Below are 20,610 nucleotides of genomic sequence, written 5' to 3' on the forward strand. Positions count from 1 at the left end.
TTCAATCTTGACTCTTCCCGATCATGTACCCATCCGGATGCCTTTTAAATGTTGTAATTGTACCGGGCTCCAGCACTTCCTCTAGCAGCTCATTCCATACATACACCTCACCCTGTGTGAAAAAGTTGCCCCTTTAAATCTTTGGCCTCACACCTTAAACCTATGCACTCTCGTTTTGGATTCCCCTACCCTCGGAAAAAGAACTTGACTATTCACCATATCCATGCCCCTCATGATTTTTTATAAAGCCCTACAAGGTCGCCCCTCAGCCTCTACTCTGCAGGGAAAATCGCCCCAGCCTATTCAGCCTCTCCTTATAGCTCAAACCTGCTAACCCTGGCAACATTCTTGTAAATCTTTTCTGAACCGTTTCAAGTTTCACAACATCTTCCTGCCAAAGTGTATCATTTTTCATAGAATCCTACAGTGTGAAACCAGGCCCTTCAGCCCAACAAGTCCACACCGACCCTCCAAAGAGTAACCCATCTGGACCCATTCCCCTATATTTTATTTTATTTTATTTATTTATTTATTCCTGACTAATGCACCTAACCATATATCCCTGAACACTGTGGGCAATTTAGCATAGCCAGCTTACCTAACCTGCACATTATCTCCATCGAATTTGTCCACTCATTTCACCAACTTGTCCATATACTTTTAAACTTCTAAACTACCGTCCTGATGGTTCATCATGCTTCCCAGCTTTGTATCATCCATAAACTTTGAACTTATCCCCTGTGCACAAGATTTAGATGATTAATATATATCAGAAAAAGCAAGGATACTAACAATGACACCCAGTTATGAAAGCTGGAGACACAAGAGCCTTTTCATTCAAAGTAAGTACGTGAAAGGCTATGACAATATAAGGTATGATCATTTGCATTGACGGTAACAAGGGGCACCCTGGGAGAACTAAAAAGAATCTGTGATCAAGGGGAGCCAGAAGAATCAAGCTTCCCGAAATAGCAATTAAACCCACATGAGCTAATTAATATAAATGAGACAGTGCTGAGCAACATGGGTGGTACATGTATACTCCCTAACATAACTGAGCATTGGCTGCAAATTTAGGAATTTGAAGAGAGAAGTTTACATTTACATAAAATCTTTTGGGTATATTTTTGCTCGCAAGTAAATATCACGTACTAACTGGCTTAACCGGGAATGTAGTATTCCATTATACAACATCCTCTCATCCTATTTCTTATTTATTTATATAGAGTCATGGCCTGAGTTAATGTCATTTGATTACACTGGGCTTAGAAATCCAAATGAATTCTTACTTTCTGGTCCCCTGTCCTTTAATGGGCACAAACTATTTGGGGATTAAGATATGCACCAGGCATTTGAGGCGGATTTATTGAACATTCAATTCAAAGCCAAATTGAGCACTAACCTTAACTGAATGAAAATTAAAAAGCACTGCAATCAGATACAATGTTCATAAAGAAATATACAAACAGTTTTTGTGTAATGTCTTTTGTGATTAATTATTGTTTAAGTGGAACAGTATACGCTCCACATAAAGGATGCTGATTACCCTCGAGATTACCAGTCCATCTTTAAATAGTTTAAAGTGAATAGTTCCCAAGTGCCCGCCTACGTTAACCTCTATATCGTACATGGTTTATTAGCTATGCCGCGTGAATAATAGCCAATTACAGCAGATGCTGGAAATCCGAAACAAACACAGAAATATGCTCGAGGAACTCAGCAGGTCTGGGAACATCTGTGGAGAGCAAAATGCAGTTAATGTTTCAAGTCTGATATGGTTTATTCAGAACTGAAAATTGTTGAAAATATTTTCTTTTTATATTTTTGACAGAGGCAGAGGCCTAATGCAGAAGGCAAAGGGGTTGTTAATAATGGAGGAAGAAGAAAAATGATGATAATATGGGTGTAAATTATTTTGTGAAGGGGAGAGAATGGGGTCCTAAGTATATAAAAAAATATTTTTGAACACTTTTTTCAGTTTTGAAGCAGTGTCATACCAGATGCAAAACACTAATTTTGTTTCTCTCGACAGATTGGGTCAAGCCTGCTGAATTTCTCCAGCATTTTCTTTACTTGTTTGTGTCAGTTACATCATTTACTCCCTTTTATGCATGTTTTAAACTGTATTTTCACCATGTGCCAGGATTAAAACAACCTTTCACTAAAATATCAATGAGTCACCAACAATGCATGTCTCAACATGCCCTTGTTATCTCTAAACTTCACTTTTCTAATGTTCCCATGAATGGCCTTCGATTTTCCATCCAAGCTCAGTTTCTGTGTCTTATTTCATACTATTACACCCATATGCTCTCTGATGGTTTCCAGTCTGCTAATATCTTGGTTTTAAAATTCTCATCCTTGTTTTCAGATTTCTCCATGGTCTTTTTTCCCCCTATTTCTGTAATTTTATCGGGTCCAACACCCCTCTGAGATCTCTATGCTTGCCAGTCATGGCCTCAACCTTTTGGTCGCCTGTCCCAAGTTCTCCTGCTATGACAGAGTGTCAAGTCATACTTGCTATATCCCTGTGAATGGCTTGAGATAGTACCCAGCTTAAAGATATAAGTGAAAGTTGTCATTTGTCATCTTTCGTGGCCCAACTCAAAAATATAATTAATTTTGATATGGTACAGATATAAGCAACAAAGCCGTTCCCAAACACTCTATTAAGTATCATGACCACGAGAAAAGTTAAGAGATCAAACTTGTACTTAAAATACAAACATCACAGTGACGCAAATAGTTAAGCTCAAGATTATAAAGAAAAGTGAAATTATTTACGATCCAGATAAATTATTTATGTGGTAAAGTAAGAACATCATGGATCCATCTAACAAGTTGGGTTGTGATGTGTTAAATATGATAGACATGTCTGCATAACCTATTCCTCTATAAACACTGATGTCTTCACTTCATAAATTGAATCAGCATCAACTGAATTGATGGACAGGATACCGGACAACAGTTAGATTTCTTAACATCATGTAAAGGAGTTGCAAGATGGTTGTAGGTCTTCCTGTAAGATTGCCTTCTGCTGAGATGAATATTTGGAGTGGCAGTTATTGTGCGGATGACATTCATTATCTTTAGTGACGGAAGTAACGTTGGAAAATACACACTCTCCTGCATTTTCCATGCTATTTTTAGCCAATTTGTTTACACAGCCTCTTCTTTTGATCACAGTCAAACTCTATTCCTCTCATTGTTTCTTTCTAGATTGCCTGTAAAACGATTTTGGTCTTCTTCCAGTATTTCATCATTGCCAACTTCTACTGGCTGTTGGTGGAAGGTTTGTACCTGCACACCCTCCTTATGATCTTTTTCTCGGAAAATAAATACTTTGTCCTCTACATGCTGATTGGCTGGGGTAAGCCCTTTTTCTTTGATGATCAGAAAATGTTCTTAAAAGATTCCAGATGAAATCCAGCCAACTTCCTTCTGATTTGAATTAACCTGCTAAAATTTCCTACAGGAATTCCAGCAATCATTGCAATTGTCTGGACTATTACAAGAATCTATTTCGAAGACACTGAGTGAGTATGAGCAATATTAGCAATAATTGTAATGTCTTTTTCATGGCAGTTTTCTGGTTGGGTCTCAAAACCTCCCTTTGATCGGAATAAAATGAATAATATTAGATGAATACAAACACAGTTATTAATTCCCTTTCTTCTTTGACCTCTTTATTTTGTGGTGCTATTAACTAGCTCTGTTTTCAATCTGAAACACACCTGGGTAGCTGGGGAGAGTAAACAGGGAGGAGAGGTTAGAGTAAATGCCCTTTGACCTTTTGACAGGACTCCCGAGTGGAGAAGGGGACACTTGTGTTTATATACCACCTTTCCTGACCAGGGAACATTGCAAAATGTTTTGCAGCAAGTTGAAGTGGGTTTGAAATGAAGACATTGTTCCAATGTAGGAAATAAAGCAGCAAATTTGCAAACATAAATTTCCCGTTGACTGCGATGCGATAATACAAATAGTTCTGCTTACAAGGCCATTGACCTGGTAAATTATGTCTGCTTTTCTCCCCACATATATTGCCAGATCTGCGAGATATTTCCAGCATTCTCTGCCTTCATTACAGCAATATCATAATGATCAGATAATCTGGTTTCATGGCGTTGGCTGAGGAATGGTTATTGGTCAGGATACCCAGGAGAACATGCCTGCACCTGCTTCATTAAGGACTTTGGGATTATTTATGTCCATCAGGCAGGATGGATGGACTTCAGCTTAACAGCTCAATGGAAAGAGTCAACACGTCTCACAGTGCAGTATTCCTTCAGTACTCAGATCTCTTAAGTTGGTTGCACACAATGAAAACATACTCTTCTCACTCATAGTCTAGTATTCTACCGCTGAGACAGTTGTCCTGTTGCAACATTATCGGGTAACTATAAAGCTATCTTGGTGTTGTAGCAGTTCTTTATCATGGTCCTCTATTCCCTAGAGGCACCAGAGATTTAACAAGCAACTTTTCTATTAAGGTCTTTGTTCACTCCTAGAGTCATAGAGATGTACAGCATGGAAACAGACCCTTTGGTCCAACCCATCCATGCCGACCAGATATCCCAACCCAATCTAGTCCCACCTGCCAGCACCCGGTCCATATCCCTCCAAAGCCTTCCTATTCTTATACCCATCCAAATGCCTCTTAAATGTTGCAATTGTACCAGCCTCCACCACTTCCTCTGGCAGCTCATTCCATATATGTACCACCATCTATGTGTAAAAGTTGCCCCTTATGTCTCTTTTATATCTTTCCCTTCTCAGCCTAAACCTATGCCCTCTAGTTCCGACTCCCTGACCCCAGGAAAAAGACTTTGTCTATTTATCCTATCCATGCCCCTCATAATTTTGTAAACCTCTATTAGGTCACCCCTCAGCCTCCGATGCTCCAGGGAATACAGCCCCAGCCTGTTCCGCCTCTCCCTATATAAAGTTCAAATCGCCCAACCCTGGCAACATCCTTGTAAATCTTTTCTTAACTCTTTCAAGTTTCACAACATCTTTCCGATAGGAAGGAGACCAGAATTGCACGCAGTGTTCCAACAGTGGCCTAACCAATGTCCTGTACAGCAGCAACATGACCTCCCAACCTCTGTACTCAGTACTCTGACCAATAAAGGAAAGCATACCAAATGCCTTCTTCACTATCCTCTCCATCTGTGACTCTACTTTCAAGGAGCTATGAACCTGCACTCCAAGGTCTCTTTGTTCAGCAACACTCCCTAGGACCTTACCATTAAGTGTATAAGTCCTGCTAAGATTTGCTTTCCCAAAATGCAGCACCTCACATTTATCTGAGTTAAACTCCATCTGCCACTTCTCAGCCCATTGGTCCCTCTGGTCAAGATCCTGCTGTAATCTGAGGTAACTCTCTTCGCTGTCCGCTATACCTTTAATTTTGGTGTCATCTGCAAACTTGCTAACTATAACACTTATGCTCGCATCCAAATCATTTATGTAAGTGACAAAAAATGACACTCCTTATTCAGTGGTGCCCACATGGTGAGAATGTTAGAGAAAGAGACCCAAAATGTAGACAAATGCAAGGATCGCTTTGGCCCAAAAAGAATAAAACAGGGTGACTTCAAGTTGCGTACAGACTGGGTTGATTAAATCAGCACTAATGCTGTGGAGAGTGAATTCTTGGAGTGTGTACAAGGTGGGTTTGTAGAACAATATGAGAAGCTAACCTGAAGTGGGCTATTTTGGATCTGGTAATGTATAATGAGACAGATAATAGCCTTGCTACAAAAGAATGTTTGGGAAATAGCGATCATAATATGATAACATTTTACAAGCAGTTTGAATGTCACATTGTCCATTTTGATGCCAAGGTCTTAAATCTGAACAAAGGAAACTAAGAGTGTCAAGTGAGTATTGTAGCTTAGGAAAATGCAGGAAAAGATTTGACAGTAAACAGGCAATGGCTTTATCCAAAGAAATACCCCAAGATCTGCGATAGATACCTATTTCTTTAAGATACATCCAAAAGAGGAAGTGAGTCAGCCATGGTTAATGACAGGTGTTAAAGATCACAATTAGATCAAAGCAAGTAGCTTACTAGAATGGCAAAAATAGTGGTAAGCCTGAGAATTGGGAGTAATTTAGGACCCAGCAATGGAGGGCCAAGAAATGGATAAGGAAAGTCAAAAGAAGATATGAGTGCAAGCTATTGAGGAATATGCAGACTGGCTGTAACAGCTTCCATCAATATGTGAAAGGGAAAGGACCATCAAGGCCCATTACAGAAAGAAACAGAAGAATTTATTGTGAGAAGAGGGGAATGGCAGAGAAACTAAATAATTACTTTTTGTCAGTCTTCACAGAAAATGATGCTGAAAATCTCCCATAAATACCCACAAGTTAGAGTAACAGAAGAACAAAAAGAAATTGTTCTAATAAGGAGGTAGCACTTGAAACATTAACACTTAATTGAAGCAAGATAAACTTCCGAGACCTGAACACCTTCATCTTAAGGTGTTGGAGGATGTAACAGTAGAGACAATGCATGCCTCATGCTGATTGGAAGGTAGTACATATAAGAGCGTTATTTAAGAAGGCTGGAAAGAGGACAGTGGACAATTACGGCCAATTAGACTGACATGAGTAGTAGCAAAAATGTCAGAATCTGTAATGAAGGACAAAGCAACTGAACATTTAAAAAAGAATTGGGAAGTCAACATAGATTTATGAAAGGGAACTCATGGTTGTTAAAACATTTGGAGATGTTTTTAGGATGTTACTTGAAGCATAACCAAAGGACAGTCAGTGGATATGGTGTAATTGGATCTTCAGAAGGCTTTTGACAGGGTCCCACACAGGAGGTTAGTCAGTAAAATTAAAGCACATGGGACTGGCAGCCACCACCTGCATTGAGAATTGGCATTGAGACAAGAAAGTAGACACTAAGATTAAATTGATCATTTTCAAACAACAGGCTAAATCCATAACTGTTCAGGAGCTGCATAAATGATTTAGATGTGGGGACCAATTGTAATATTTCCAAACTTGCTGATGGCACCAAACTAGGTGGGAATATAAACTGTGAAAGAGGTTTCAATAGGACTTGGACAGGTTAAGTGAATGGCCTTGAACATGGCTGATGGAGTACCATCCTGTAGATTCTACCCTGTACAATCTGCCTCTGCCTCATATCTCCCTTTGTCCACTATCCCCGAATGCAATTACACCATTCACTTCGATCATTCCCTGTTGCAGCAGGTTTGGCATTATTAGCACTTTGAAACTTTTTGCATATTCAACAACTGATAGTAGATTATTTGTTAATTTTAAAACGGAGGAAACCCAACTGGAAAGGAACATCGTTTAACGTTGAATACTTTAAACAGATTCATGACTAATGGTATATATAAGCTAGTGCAAACCTGCGACAGACTGCAGCTCCATGCCAGGGTCTGTTTTATATATTTTGTGTTTAAATCAACCTGTTCAGAGGTGTGAGTACGCACCACTGGAGCAGGTGGGATTTGAACCCAGACCCCCTCTGACTCACTACCATAGTGCCACAAGAGCCTCTATTGTCTGCTTTATAGATATTTTTTAACAATCAGCTTTTTAATATAAATTTGTTAAATGTATCCTTATAAATTAGTATCATTCTATATTTTCCCTGATCAAACTGTTAAGATATGTTATGACAGAATTGTAGTGCAAGTGGGACTTTAACCCAAGCCTCCTCAGAGATACGGACACTACCACTGTCCACAAGTCTCCTTCAAACTCTGCTTTTTGTTTTACACCCAGCCTGCTCAGAGATGTTATTACACTCCTCTGGAGCAGCTGGGACTTGAACACAGGCTTCTACAGTCCAGAGATAGGTTTGTAGGAAGTACAGAGACAAGGAAAGTGGGAATGGGGGGAACAAACGAATGGGAAAGTCAAATATATACTGGAAAATGGGCTAATGAAAAGCAAAAGGACAGCAGAAGAAAATAAAGTGAAAATGACTGAGGAAAACCCAATTCTGGAAAATGCTGTCAGAAAAATAAAAGCTATGGTTGTGAGCTGAAATTGTAGAACTCAAAACTGGGTCCAGAAAGCAGTAAATTGGAAAGATGAATTGGTGTCACTGTAATGTGAACCTTTTCTGGCTTGTGAGTTGTCACAACTTGTCTATAAACTAGAAAATCATCAGTGACTGAGTCAATTATGTTGAACTATTATGTTCTCTCCTTTGTACATAAAACTTTGAAACAATTTGGCTTAAGATTTAACACTGCAAAGTATCTAAGTCAGAAAAAGAGAAATGTCAGGAATTTCACCCAGATGTCAGTGACAGGTTGTTAGAACTTGAAGAGGGAAATGCAGTGATTGTCTTGTGCCTGGACATTAATAGGGTCTTGGCGCATGGTAAGCTGCCCTTGCCACACTGATGTAAGTCTGTGTTGGTCGCGTGCTTGTGGTTATTCACAGCTGTTTATGACCAGTTTTAACATAGCTGTATCTCAGCCATGGAATTATATGTTGTGCGTGTCCGATTATAATGGCTCCTGTCATTGTAAAATTGTGTTAAATCCAACTGACTGCATATAATGGCCAGTCTGTAGGTCAGAAAAAAAATTTTTAAAAACAAATCAGTTGGCAGTGTCACTCCAAAAAAAGTCCTGTAGCTAAGTGGGTGCCATGGTTGGTCACTCTGTCTGTCAAGTTAGGAATGTTCCCTTTATAAAATTTTACTGCAGGTTCCCATCATGATGCAGGAAGGGAATCTAACAATGTTTCTATTCTGACTATGAGCTAGAAAATTCCCTGACAGCTGGATTCTTTTGGGCTTCCATTTACTGGTCAAATGTCATCAATGTAAGTGGCATCGTTCCCAACTGCAAATAAATATGAATGTGGAAGATAAACAATAACATGTAATGTATGGGGCTAAGAGGCTTCAGATCCCATTTAGTACAGTAAGCAACTGTCATCATATCATGGGGACTTGGTCAGAGGAATGAAGGAATTTATAAGGAACAGATCTGGGGTTGGTGTTCTTACAATGGCATCTGCAGGAATGGACTGCAGCGGTTCAAGAAGGCAGCTCATTGCCAACTTCTCAAGGACAACTAGGCACAAGCAATAAATGTTGACCGGCTGCAATGCCCATATCCCACAAGTGAATAAAAAATATGGAGCCTGTATACAGTTGCAGCCATGCCATACATGTAATGCAGTTTGCTTAACAGTGCTGTTCAAGTTGGACCAGAAAGGTGGGATACCTTAATCTAAATGAGATCATTTCGTTTGAAGGAAGGAACCCACATTCAAGTTTCAATATTAAAAAACGATTTTGCAAAACCCTATGATCTCACACATCAATTAATAAACCAATTATAGGGTGACAAACTGGGATTTTATTGCCAAAACCTAAAACTGGGGCCTAAAGATACCTTTGTCTCCTATCTTAGGGTGATTCAAGCAAAGTTCCTTTCAGTAAAATTGCAGCTTAATAGTGTTGGGACAGGGTTTGGGGATAATCTTCACCTTCACTGGGGTCTGTAACCTACTGTTGTCTTTTCAGTATATCTGCCAAGAATCTGCCCAGTTTTTATTCTGTGTTTTTTCTATGATTGAACTTTTTTATAGCTTGGTTCAGGCATGAGAAAGTTTAACATTGAAAGCCTGGCAGCTGTGATTGTTCATCAGAAAATCATACTGGGGAAGGGAGAAGCTCATAAGGGACTTGTGCCCAAATTAGAAGGGAAGTTGGCAGGACATTTACAATTTTTGCCTAAATCCAGCATCAGAGGCTGATAGTCACTAAGCCGCAGGCACTAAGTGGCCCCTTCACCACAGCTTACCACTTGTAGGTGTTTAGGAAAGCAGCTAGCTCCCGTCATGAGGCAGCCAATAACTCAGGAAGATGATGACAGGACAGCCCAGACATAGAGAGCAGTGAGGGTGCACGCAGTACTTTTTAAATCTCCATCCTTCTCGCCAGCCACAGTCTGAAATAAAGTCAGTGGATTTTTACCTTCATTCCACCACTGTAATGTTGCCCCTCCCTTTCAGTTCTCTGTATGCTGAAACCTTTACTCATGCCTTTGTTACCTCTGGTCTCAGATGTTCTAATGCACTCTTGTCTAGTCTCCCACTTTCTATCTCCAAGCTTTGGTATCATCTAAATCTCAGTTGCCAATGTCTTAAGTCACAACAAGTCCTGTTCCCTAATCATCCCAAAGAAGAACAAAGAAAATTTACAGCCCAGAAACAGGCCCTTCGGCCCTCCAAGCCTGAACTGATCCAAATCAACTGTCTACACCTGTCGGTCAATTCTTAAGCATTGTATCCTTCTGCTCCCCACCTCCTCATGCATCTGTCCAGACGCATCTTAAATGAATCTACCATGCCTGCCTCTACCATCTCTGCTGGCAACGCGTTCCAAATGCCCACCACCCTCTGTGTGAAGTATTTGCCACATGTATCCCCCTTAAACTTTCCACCTCTCACCTTGAAAGAGTGGCCCCTCGTTATTGAATCCTTCATCCTGTCTATACCCTTCGTGATTTTGTAAATCTCAATAAGGTCCCCCCTCAATCTCCTTTTTTCTAATGAAAATAAACCTCACCTACTCAACCTCTCTTCATAGCTAGCACCTTCCATACCAGGCAACATCCTTGTAAACCTTCTCTGCACCCTCTCCAAAGCGTCCACATCCTGTGCTCACTGATCTACATTGCCAATCCGAACAAGCGAAGTCTTGTTTTAAAAGTTTTTATCCTTGTTTTCAAACCCTTTCATTGCCTTGCTGTCACTATCTCTGTAATCGCTTTCAATCTCACACCCTCTAAGACATCAGCACATCTCTAACTCTACCCTATTGTGTATTCCCAATGATAAATGCTCCACCACTGGTGGCCGTGCAAGCCCCTGGAATTCACTCTCAGTGCCTCTCCACCTCACTATTTTCCCTTTAATTCTTTAAGACACTTGTTAAAACCTATCGCTTTCACCAAAGGTTTGGTATCTGACCTAATATCACCTAATATTGTTCAATCTGAAGAAGGGCTTATGCCTGAAACATCGAATCTCCTGCTCCTTGGATGCTGCCTGACCTGCTGCGCTTTTCCTGCAACACATTTTCAGCTCTAATATTGTTCAATGTCATGCTTTGTATTATATATTCCTACGTAGTACCTTCAGATGTTCCTCTATGTTAAAGGTGCAATATCAGTGTAAGTTGCTGTTCACTAGCCTCACAGAACAGAGTTTTTGGGACATTTGGTCTTTCTTTGAATGACCGTGATGTTTGGCCACTCATTAGGTTGTACCAATTAGTGGAGTGTGAATGTTGAGTTATCCTTCCAGTAATACTTCAAAGTAGTGACTGGGTGTTCTATGGTGCTATAGGGTAATAATTGGCTTATCTAACTAGCCTTCTTTCTGGAAGAAGTGGGCATGCTGCTTGCCTACTTCAAAACTTACATTTAAGCTGCCACCTGCACCGACAATGGGTTCTGGATATAGGTTTGCTCACTGAGCTGGAAGGTTCATTTCCAGACGTTTTGTCATCCTCCTAGGTAACATCTTCAGTAGGCCTGCTGATAATTCCTGCTTTCTATTTATATGTTTGGGTTTCTTTGGGTTGCTGATATCATTTCCTGTGGTGATGTCTTTTCCTGCGGTTAGGTAATTTCCTGTTCTTTTTCTCGTGGTGGTAGATGGTGTCTAACTAGATGTGTTTGTTGATAGAGTTTCGGGTGGATTGCCATGCCTCTAGGAATTCTCGTGCGTGTCTCTGTTTGGCTTATCCTAGGATGGATGTGTTGTCCCAATCAAAGTGGTGTCCTTCCTTATCTATATGTAAGGATAAGCAAACCTAATGACATTTACAACATACTGTGCAAGAACTGTAACAAACACTACATTGGACAAACTGGCAGAAGACTAGCTACCAGGATACATGAACACCAACTAGCCACAAAACGACATGACCCTCTTTCACTAGTATCCTCACATACGGATGAGGAAGGACACCACTTTGACTGGGACAACACATCCATCTTAGGACAAGCCAAACAGAGACACTCACGAGAATTTCTAGAAGCATGGCATTCCAACCAGAACTCTATCAACAAACACACCGAGTTAGACCCCATCTACCACCCCTTGAGAAAAAGAACAGGAAACGACACCACCACCGGAAATGGCACCACCACCGGAAATGACATCACCACAGGAAATGACTTCAGCAACCCAAAGAAACCTAAACATATAAATAGAAAGCAGGAATTATCAGCAGTGCTTCACCCGGAGGCCCACTGAAGATGTTACCTAGTAGAATGACAAAATGTCTGGAAATGAACCTTCCAGCTCAGTGAGCAAACCTACATCCAGAACCTCAAACTGAGCTACAAATCTTCTCTAAACTTGCCCACAATGGGTGTCCATTTTCCAGGTGAGATGCCGGCAGCCGACAATAATGGCCTTTCTGAATGTGGCACATGTTCATGACAAACCTGTAATGGCCTTGCTGACTGAAAAGAGGCTATTTGCTTACTGTATTGGCTGTGGCGGATGCTAAGTGGCATTTTTTGTAATTGTCATGAATGGAAAATATTCCACTTCTTTCCTTCATCACAGGTATTCAGCTTGTGACATGTTTGACCACATGGTTGTCCTCCAACACCACCCCGCTAGCATCCAGCTGGGCAGCTCTCCAATCACCGCACTACATTTTTTTACAGATTTAGTCATTGCCAGAAACACCCATTATGGTGCCTCTTCCCACTTCCAAATCGCCATTTCTGGGATGCCCTAAGAATCTATCCTTGGATGTCTCCCCTACTTCTCATCTACATTCCTCCCTTGGCAACATCATCCAAAGACATAGCTTTGGTTTCCACAGGACCATTGACAATAAACAACATAAACTGCCATCACTTATAACCTTTCCTGTCTTAAAATTGTCACATTTACTGATCAACATCCAATATTAGAGTGGGAATTTCCTCCAGTTAAACATTGAAAGCTTCTTGGTTTTGTATAGAAAAGGTATTCCTGTGTTTTGCTTTTGGATTCACCTCCATATCGAGCCTATCAAATCCTTTTATCATTTGTAGCACATCCATTCGTACACTCCTCAAATGCCTCAACCCTATAAACCCTGGTAACATACTACTGAATGTTCATTGTACTTCCTCCCAGCCCAACATGCCTTTGCTGTGATTCACTGCCCAGAATTAACCAAAGCTCTTTGTAAATGATGCATCACCTCCTCATGTTGTACAGGATGTTGATGAGGCCTGTTCCAGAGCACAGTGTGGCAGTTGTGGTCACTCTGTTATAAGAAGGATATTATTAAATTGGAGAGGGTTCAGAAAAGCTTTACTAGGATATTGCTAGGAATGAAGGATTTGAGTTCTAAAAATTGGTTGGATAAGCTGGGACCTTTTTCACTGGAGGGTAGGTAGTTGAGGGGTGATTGAAAAAGAGGTTCATAAAATCATGAGGGGCATAGATAGATAAGATGAATAGCAAGGGGCTTTTCCCTAGGATAGGGGAGCTTAAAATTAAGGAGTATATTTTTAAGGTGAGAGGAGAAAGATTTAAAAAGGACATGAGGGGCAACATTGTTACACTGAGTGTGGTTAGTAGGTGGAATGAACTGTCTGAGGAAGTGATGGACACAAGTACAATTACACCATTTAAAATACATTTGGACAGGTATATGAATAGGAAGTTAGAGGGATATGGGCCAAGTGGACTAGTTTGGTTTGAGAACATGGTCAACATGGACCAGTTGGACTGAAGGGTCTGTTTATGTCCTGTGTGACTTTCTAACTTTATATGTTTGTATTCTAGTCCCCTTGGGGAAAGAATCACATCCCATCAGTCTTTTTCATACTAGTGCACTAGCTGCCTCCAAAGTCTCCACAGCTCCCAGTCTGTCACCATCAAGAAGATATTCCAATTTATCTTTGTCTCAGATCCACACACACGTATGCACAAATTGAAGTCCTATTTCAAGTTTTACCCATTTATTGAGTATGCCCATTTCCCTTTGTAACTTCCCATCCTCAGAATATACTGTACCTTTGTACACGAGCCCATCAGCAATATATATGCAATCCATTTTTCCTTCTTCCCAGTTTTTAAGTTATATTTAGGGAGAAACTGAGGTCCGGTAAGTCAATAGAATAGAAAGCATGAAACCTTGCAAAATAAAGTAGGCTCCAGTGACCTAAGAGTCTACTCAAAGGAAAAGGCAGTTCAATACCTTTCAGTTCTGCTCAGCGTAGGCCCAAACCTTTCTAGTGTTCCCAAACTGCATTGTCAGTATTTCTAGCTGAAAATGTGTTGCTGGAAAAGCGCAGCAGGTCAGGCAGCATCCAAGGAGCAGGAGAATCGACGTTTTGGGCACAAGCCCTTCATCAGGAATGAGGAAAGTGTGTCCAGCAGGCTAAGATAAAAGGTAGAGAGGAGGGACTTGGGGGAGGGGCGATGGAGATGTGATAGGTGGAAGGAGGTCAAGGTGAGGGTGATAGGCCAGAGTGGGGTGGGGGCGGAGAGGTCAGGAAGAAGGTTGCAGGTTAGGAAGGCAGTGCTGAGTTCGAGGGATTCGACTGAGACAAGGTGGAGGGAGGGGAAATGAAATCCTTGTAGAGGGAGGAAGAGAGCTTCTTCAAGGAAGGCATCCTTGCAAGAGCATTTCTGTCAGCATTTCTACCCAGCAATAGAATAGGGAATAAAAATAGAAAATTCTGGGGAAACTCGGCAGGTCTGGAAGCATCCATGGAGAGAGAAAAACAGAGTTAATTTTTCGCATCCAATATGACTGTTCTTCATAATCTTCCAGCACTTTTTGTTTTTATTTCAGATCTCCAGCATCCACAGAAAGAGAATGGGAAATGTATTTATGTTGGGAACTTCTTCATTCTGCAGAGCATCTGGCAGGAGGACATGGTGTTGTTCCTTACGCTTGTGTTCAATTCCAGTGGAGCATTGTAGAGGGAATTTGATAGGACATTCTTTTCTTAGAACATAGAACATGACAACACAGTACAGGCCCTTTGGCCCTTGATGTTGCGCCGACCTGTAGACTTCTTATCCCACATTCTTGTTTGTTTTTCTCCCTCTTGCTTCTGTTCCAAATTAAATGCCCACTCCGCTATAATTCCTGCTGGCAAACCCTAGGTGGCAGAACAGTTAAAATGAAGTGATGGATTTTTATTCCAGTCGGACCAACACCAATCATGTTGGAGACAGTGAGGACACCCAATTAATCCAGCCGGGTCTTGTTTGAATCCAAGGACAGCTTCAGTCATTGGCACCCAACTGCAGTGTGAAACCCAGATATATTTTGGGAACCCTCCCTCCCAGCTCTCTCTCCGCCCTCCCAGGAAAAAGTGACTCATAAAAATAAATATCAAATTTGAGTTTTCTTTGACGTGGTACTGAAGAAGCAGGAAGACTTCATATAACCTCTACAGTGTGGAAACAGGCCATTAGGCCCAATAAGTCTACACCAACCGCTGAAGAATATCCCACCTAGACCCATTCCTCTACCCTGTTACTTTACATTTACCCCGGACTAATACACCTAACCTACACATCCCTGAACATTATGGCCAATCCACCTAACCTGCACATCTTTGGACTGTGGGAGGAAACCAGAGCACCTGGAATAAACCCACGCAGACATGGGGAGAATGTGCAATCTCCACACAGACAGTCGTCTAAGGCTGGAATCGAACCCGGATCCCTGGCCCTGTGAGGTAGCAGAGCTAACTACTTTTGTGCTGCAAAGAAGGACTTATTATATTTGTTCAAGACATGAGCACAACATGAAGTCCTATTTTGAAATAAACTGAGGCTCCACATACTTAACCAACACAAAGCCAACTCACTCAGTTCTCCTTCTCTTCCCTTCTCATGGTCTCAATCCTATTGGTATTGATGACCTCTCTGGTCTTTTATTAAGATAAATAAATAAGTATCCTCAATAATATTCAGCACAAATTTTGGATCAAAGGGCCTATTCCTGTGCTGTACTGTTCTGTACTCTATGTTCTAATATCTTAAGATACTGATAATTAACATTTTTTCTGGTGGCTTGGGTAAGGCATGACTGAGTAAGACTCTGGAAGGTTTCAGGAGGTTAGCTCTGGTTGATGGGATCGCCCCATCAGTAACAGATCCTTCCCACTTTACCAACCTTTTACACTAACATTATGAAGGTTCTAGAATGACCAAGGGATGCTCTATGTGCACAAGCTCCCAGCACAGTGCACATTCAAAATATTAAGATCGGGGTGATTTCCTTTTAATGAATGACCTTTCAAAATACCTATACATTGAGACTGTGAGAGCTGGCTGTGTGTTGATGAGTGAATGTTAATTATCAATGTAAACTAAATATTATGGCCTAAATGCTTATTTTGCAGGTTTGAGCTGTTTTTAAGTCTTGCTGTAATTTAATTCTATATAACATGCATGTTCTCCTTTGATTGTAGGTGCTGGGACAAGAATATCCACAGCATTCCTTGGTGGACACTCAAAGGACCAATCTTAGCATCTATCATTGTGAGTGACAAATAAGTATCTGCATCTCTTCAAACAGGAATGGCTTTAGCAGATTCCTGCCTCAAATATGTGTGCTTCTAATGATTCTGTTTACTTGCAAATCACTATGAGTACTCACCTTTATATTACCGTGTTATTGTTACCAACTATCTCAGACATTGTAGCATTATGTGCAATGATCAAGATTTGCTCATTAGCACCGTCTTTCCACCAGGTAGAATTTGCAAAACAAGGGATAAAAACAGATTGGTCCTGCTAATGACCAGAACAGAAGAGCACTGCATTGGGGTTTTGAACAATCAGTGCTGTCGTTTGTACAAATTATTGAATTAAATCTAAAATTTTATATAGATTCGTCACCTCTGCAGAGAATCTTCTGCAAAATTTCTTCCACATTTCCATAGACGACCAAGTGAGACTCAAAGGCGAACCTGACAGCCTCCAGTAGTCAGCTTTCCCCAGATGGCATTGTCACCACAGACAGAAAAAACAAATAAAACAAAATAAAACTTGGAAACAAATATCCTGGTCATATTGGAGCTTCATTTGAGATATTCAAGAGCATTCAGACCAGTATGTGCCATTCACAGGTTTTACTGGCTTTTCCTTAAATGGTCACAACAGCTCTTGAGCCATCCAGTTCCATGGGATAATTGGACCAAGAATGTTTATGTTAATCCTGTATACCCTACAATTGCACTCCTCCTCTTTAATTTTAAGGGGCTTAACCATAATATTAATTGCTTTTTGCGGACAATCTGTTTAAAGTATCCAGAACTATATGGGACAACAAATCTTATTATTGTTGCTGAGCTTGCTGTTTTTTATTTCAACTTTGTTCATTCCACACAATTGACAGAATTGATGGTTGAATGTGTGAAGTATGTCTGTGGCTCTTGGTATTTTATGGACCTGCACCGTAGCCATTAACGACCTATTTTGTAAAATCAATGAAGTTGGTCTGTGAGTATTTCCAGATGGAAAGAATGGAAATCATGTGTTCGATTTAGGAAATAAGAGGATTGAAATCAGCTGTGGTCTCACCCATGAGTCAGAAAGTTATGGGTCCAATTCCAGGAGGATTTATGCACATAATCTCAGTTGACAGAAAGCAGAACGAGAGCTGCACTCCCATGTGAGTGTCAAACTTCCTTTATTGTGTGAGAATTGTTTGTCACACTGCGTAGTCCCATTACAATTGTTGTATGACTGCTCACACATGCATCTTGAAGAATATTACTTGTAGCATTGAACGCTGCATGGCCTCCTGCCTGCAGATTTAGAGTAATAGAGTCAGAGAGATGTGCAGCACGGAAATAGATCCTTTGGTCCAACTCATCCACGCCGACCAGGTATCCTAACCCAATCTAGTCCCATTTGTCAGCACTTGGGCCATATCCCTCTAAACCCTTCCTATTCATATACTCATTCAAATGCCTTTTAAGTGTTGCAATTATACTAGCCTCCACCGCTTCCTCTGGCAGCTCATTCCATACATGCGCCACCCTTTGCATGAAAAAGTTACCCTTTGGGTCCCTTTTAAATTTTTCCACTCTCACCCTAAACCAATGACATTTACTTCTAGACTCCCTCACTTCAGGGGAAAAAACCTTGTTTATTTACCCTATCCTCGCCCCTCATGATTTTATAAACCTGTAAAAGGTCACCCCTCAGCCACCAATGCTCCAGGGAAAACAACTGTAGCCTATTCAGCCTCTCCCTGTAGCTCAAACCCTCCAACCCTGGCAACATCCATGTAAGTCTTTTCTGAATCCTTTCAAGTTTCACAACATCATTCCAATAGGAGGGAGTCCAGAATTGCACACTTAGAGAAAGCAATGCACTTGACATAATTTGCAAAAAGGTGGAAATTCAGCCGACCTCCTAACTACTGTTTATTCATCAACAAACATCTAGGATTCGCAATTTATTGTGGTCAAGAGGTCAGAACAGTTGCTAAGTGGATGCTGTGGTGATAAGATACGCATCTGTCTTTAGTACTCTATCTGATTTGATCCTAACTCCCAATTCCCAGAAGTTGAAATTATCTGGATATACTGAAACAGAGACATCTTTCGGTTTAATACATAAGTGCGGATTAAGGACAATGTTTGTGGAGCTGTATATAGAGGAATCTCGATTATCTGAAGGACACGGGTGGGGAGTACTTTGTTCGGTTAATCGAATTCCGGATAATCAAATGCCAGAGAACATAGTTTAGCCAAGCATCAGAACCTTGCGACCTTGCCGGATAATCCAACAATCGGATAATCGAATGCTGGACAATCGAGGTTACTATGTATGTCGTGTTCCACAAAAAGAGTGGAGTGGGCAGACTGACACAGAACGGCTGTTTCCAGACAGTTCAGCGACCGAGTGAGAAGGTAACACTGGGAGATCTGGAGCAGGCAGGATAGATATCCAAGCCCCGACAATGGGAAAAGGAGTCCATAATGGTCTCCTCACCTCTGCTCTGCCTGGCCTCATGTCCTTCTCCAGAACAATGGGGGATGCTCCCACAAACACAGAATGCTGGAGAAACTCAGCAGACTTGGCAGCTTCTGTGGAGAGAGAGAAAAGAAGAGGTTTGAGTCCGGTCTGACCCTTCATCAGTTTTGGGAGATGAAGCAGGTAGGGGAAGGAGTGATGGTAGGAGAGCATTCTGATGAGAACAATCATAATTCAGTTAGTTGTTCTGTTTTGTTTTTATGTTTAAACTGGTGTAAGACTCTGTTTCTCCTGTATTATCGCTATCAGTCTCAGGAATGAACTTAACAATAAGTAAGGGGAGGATGCTTTCAGACAGTGATATAGAAACGTAGAAATAGAGAAAATAGGTGCAGGAGTAGGCCATTCGGCCTTTCGATCCTTCACCATCATTCAATATGACCATGGCTGATTATGTAATCCCATTCCTTCCTTTCTGCCCATATCCCTTGATCCCTTCAGCTGCAAGGACCATGTCCAGCACCCTCTTAAATATAAACAAACAGGTGCAACAGCTTCCTGTGGTAGAGAATTCCACAGGTTCACACCTCTCTGAGTGAAGAAATTCTTCCTCATCTCAGTCCTGAATGGCTTACCCCTCATTCTTAGACTGTGACGCCTAGTTCCAAACGTCCCCAACATCAGGAACATTCTTCCTATGATTAGTCCAATCAGGATTTTATATGTTTTTATGATATCCACTGTCATTTATCCAAATTCCAGGGAGTATAAGCCACGTCGATCCAGTCTTTCCTCCTATGGCAGCCCTGCCGTCCTGGGAATCAGTCTGGTGAACTTTCGCTGGACTCCCTCAAGACCAAGAATGTACGTGCCAAACTGTAGTGGGCTGTATCTCTTTCAAGTTACGTTCTGTCTCATTCTGCTGACTTGTGGGCAGCCTAAATCATGAATATTTAAATCATTAAAGAATCCATAAGCACAGCTTTAGATCAATTTTTAAGGCCACAACCTGTTTACTTTCTATTAAGTTGTACCATGATATGTTCTGCTTCGGAGGTGCTGGTGTTGGACTGGGGTGTGCAAAGTTAAAATTCACACAACACCATGTTATAGCCCAACAGGTTTATTCAGAGGCACTAGCTTTTGAGGGCTGCATCAGGTGGTTGTGGTATGTTCATTTGCTTTCTAATTCAATTTATTACTTTAAGCAGAATGGTTTACATTACTCCTGCCAAAATAAACTGTTCTGAAGCTGGTAAGGAATGACTACAGGAAAGATTGTTGGCCAAATGATAATGGGTGGAAGAAACCTCTAAAGAAGGGAAACAGCTTGCTTTCCGTGTTCCCTTCGCCAAATGAAAGCACTTCTCCAATAACTCTGGGTAGTTTAGTCTCATTGAGAGAAAAGTGCTCCCCAGAATGTTTGCTACTGTGATCACATTTTGATTTCAGACAGTTGACAAGACACCAGGCCAGCATGGGAGCCCAATGGGGGGATTGGCTGGGGGGAGGTAGGGACTGGAAGGGGAGGCTGGTCTCAGCACACACCTGAGAGTGGAGGCACTGTAACAGACCGTTAAAGTTATGAGAGCACTGCCTTCCCGGATTTTCCCA

General features: G+C 41.2%; 1 protein-coding gene across 1 annotated transcript in view; it reads left to right on the top strand.

Moving 5' to 3' along the window:
• Window positions 1–20,610, top strand: part of vipr2 (vasoactive intestinal peptide receptor 2) — a 128,842-nt gene that overhangs the window by 85,016 nt on the left and 23,216 nt on the right. The window contains exons 7-9 of the mRNA XM_060825725.1: window positions 3,220–3,370; window positions 3,476–3,536; window positions 16,479–16,548. Coding sequence (XP_060681708.1) covers window positions 3,220–3,370; window positions 3,476–3,536; window positions 16,479–16,548 — 282 coding nt within the window. The remainder of the gene's footprint in view (window positions 1–3,219; window positions 3,371–3,475; window positions 3,537–16,478; window positions 16,549–20,610) is intronic.

The sequence above is a fragment of the Hemiscyllium ocellatum genome, chromosome 5 (assembly GCF_020745735.1).
Source record: "Hemiscyllium ocellatum isolate sHemOce1 chromosome 5, sHemOce1.pat.X.cur, whole genome shotgun sequence".
Taxonomy (NCBI): domain Eukaryota; kingdom Metazoa; phylum Chordata; class Chondrichthyes; order Orectolobiformes; family Hemiscylliidae; genus Hemiscyllium; species Hemiscyllium ocellatum.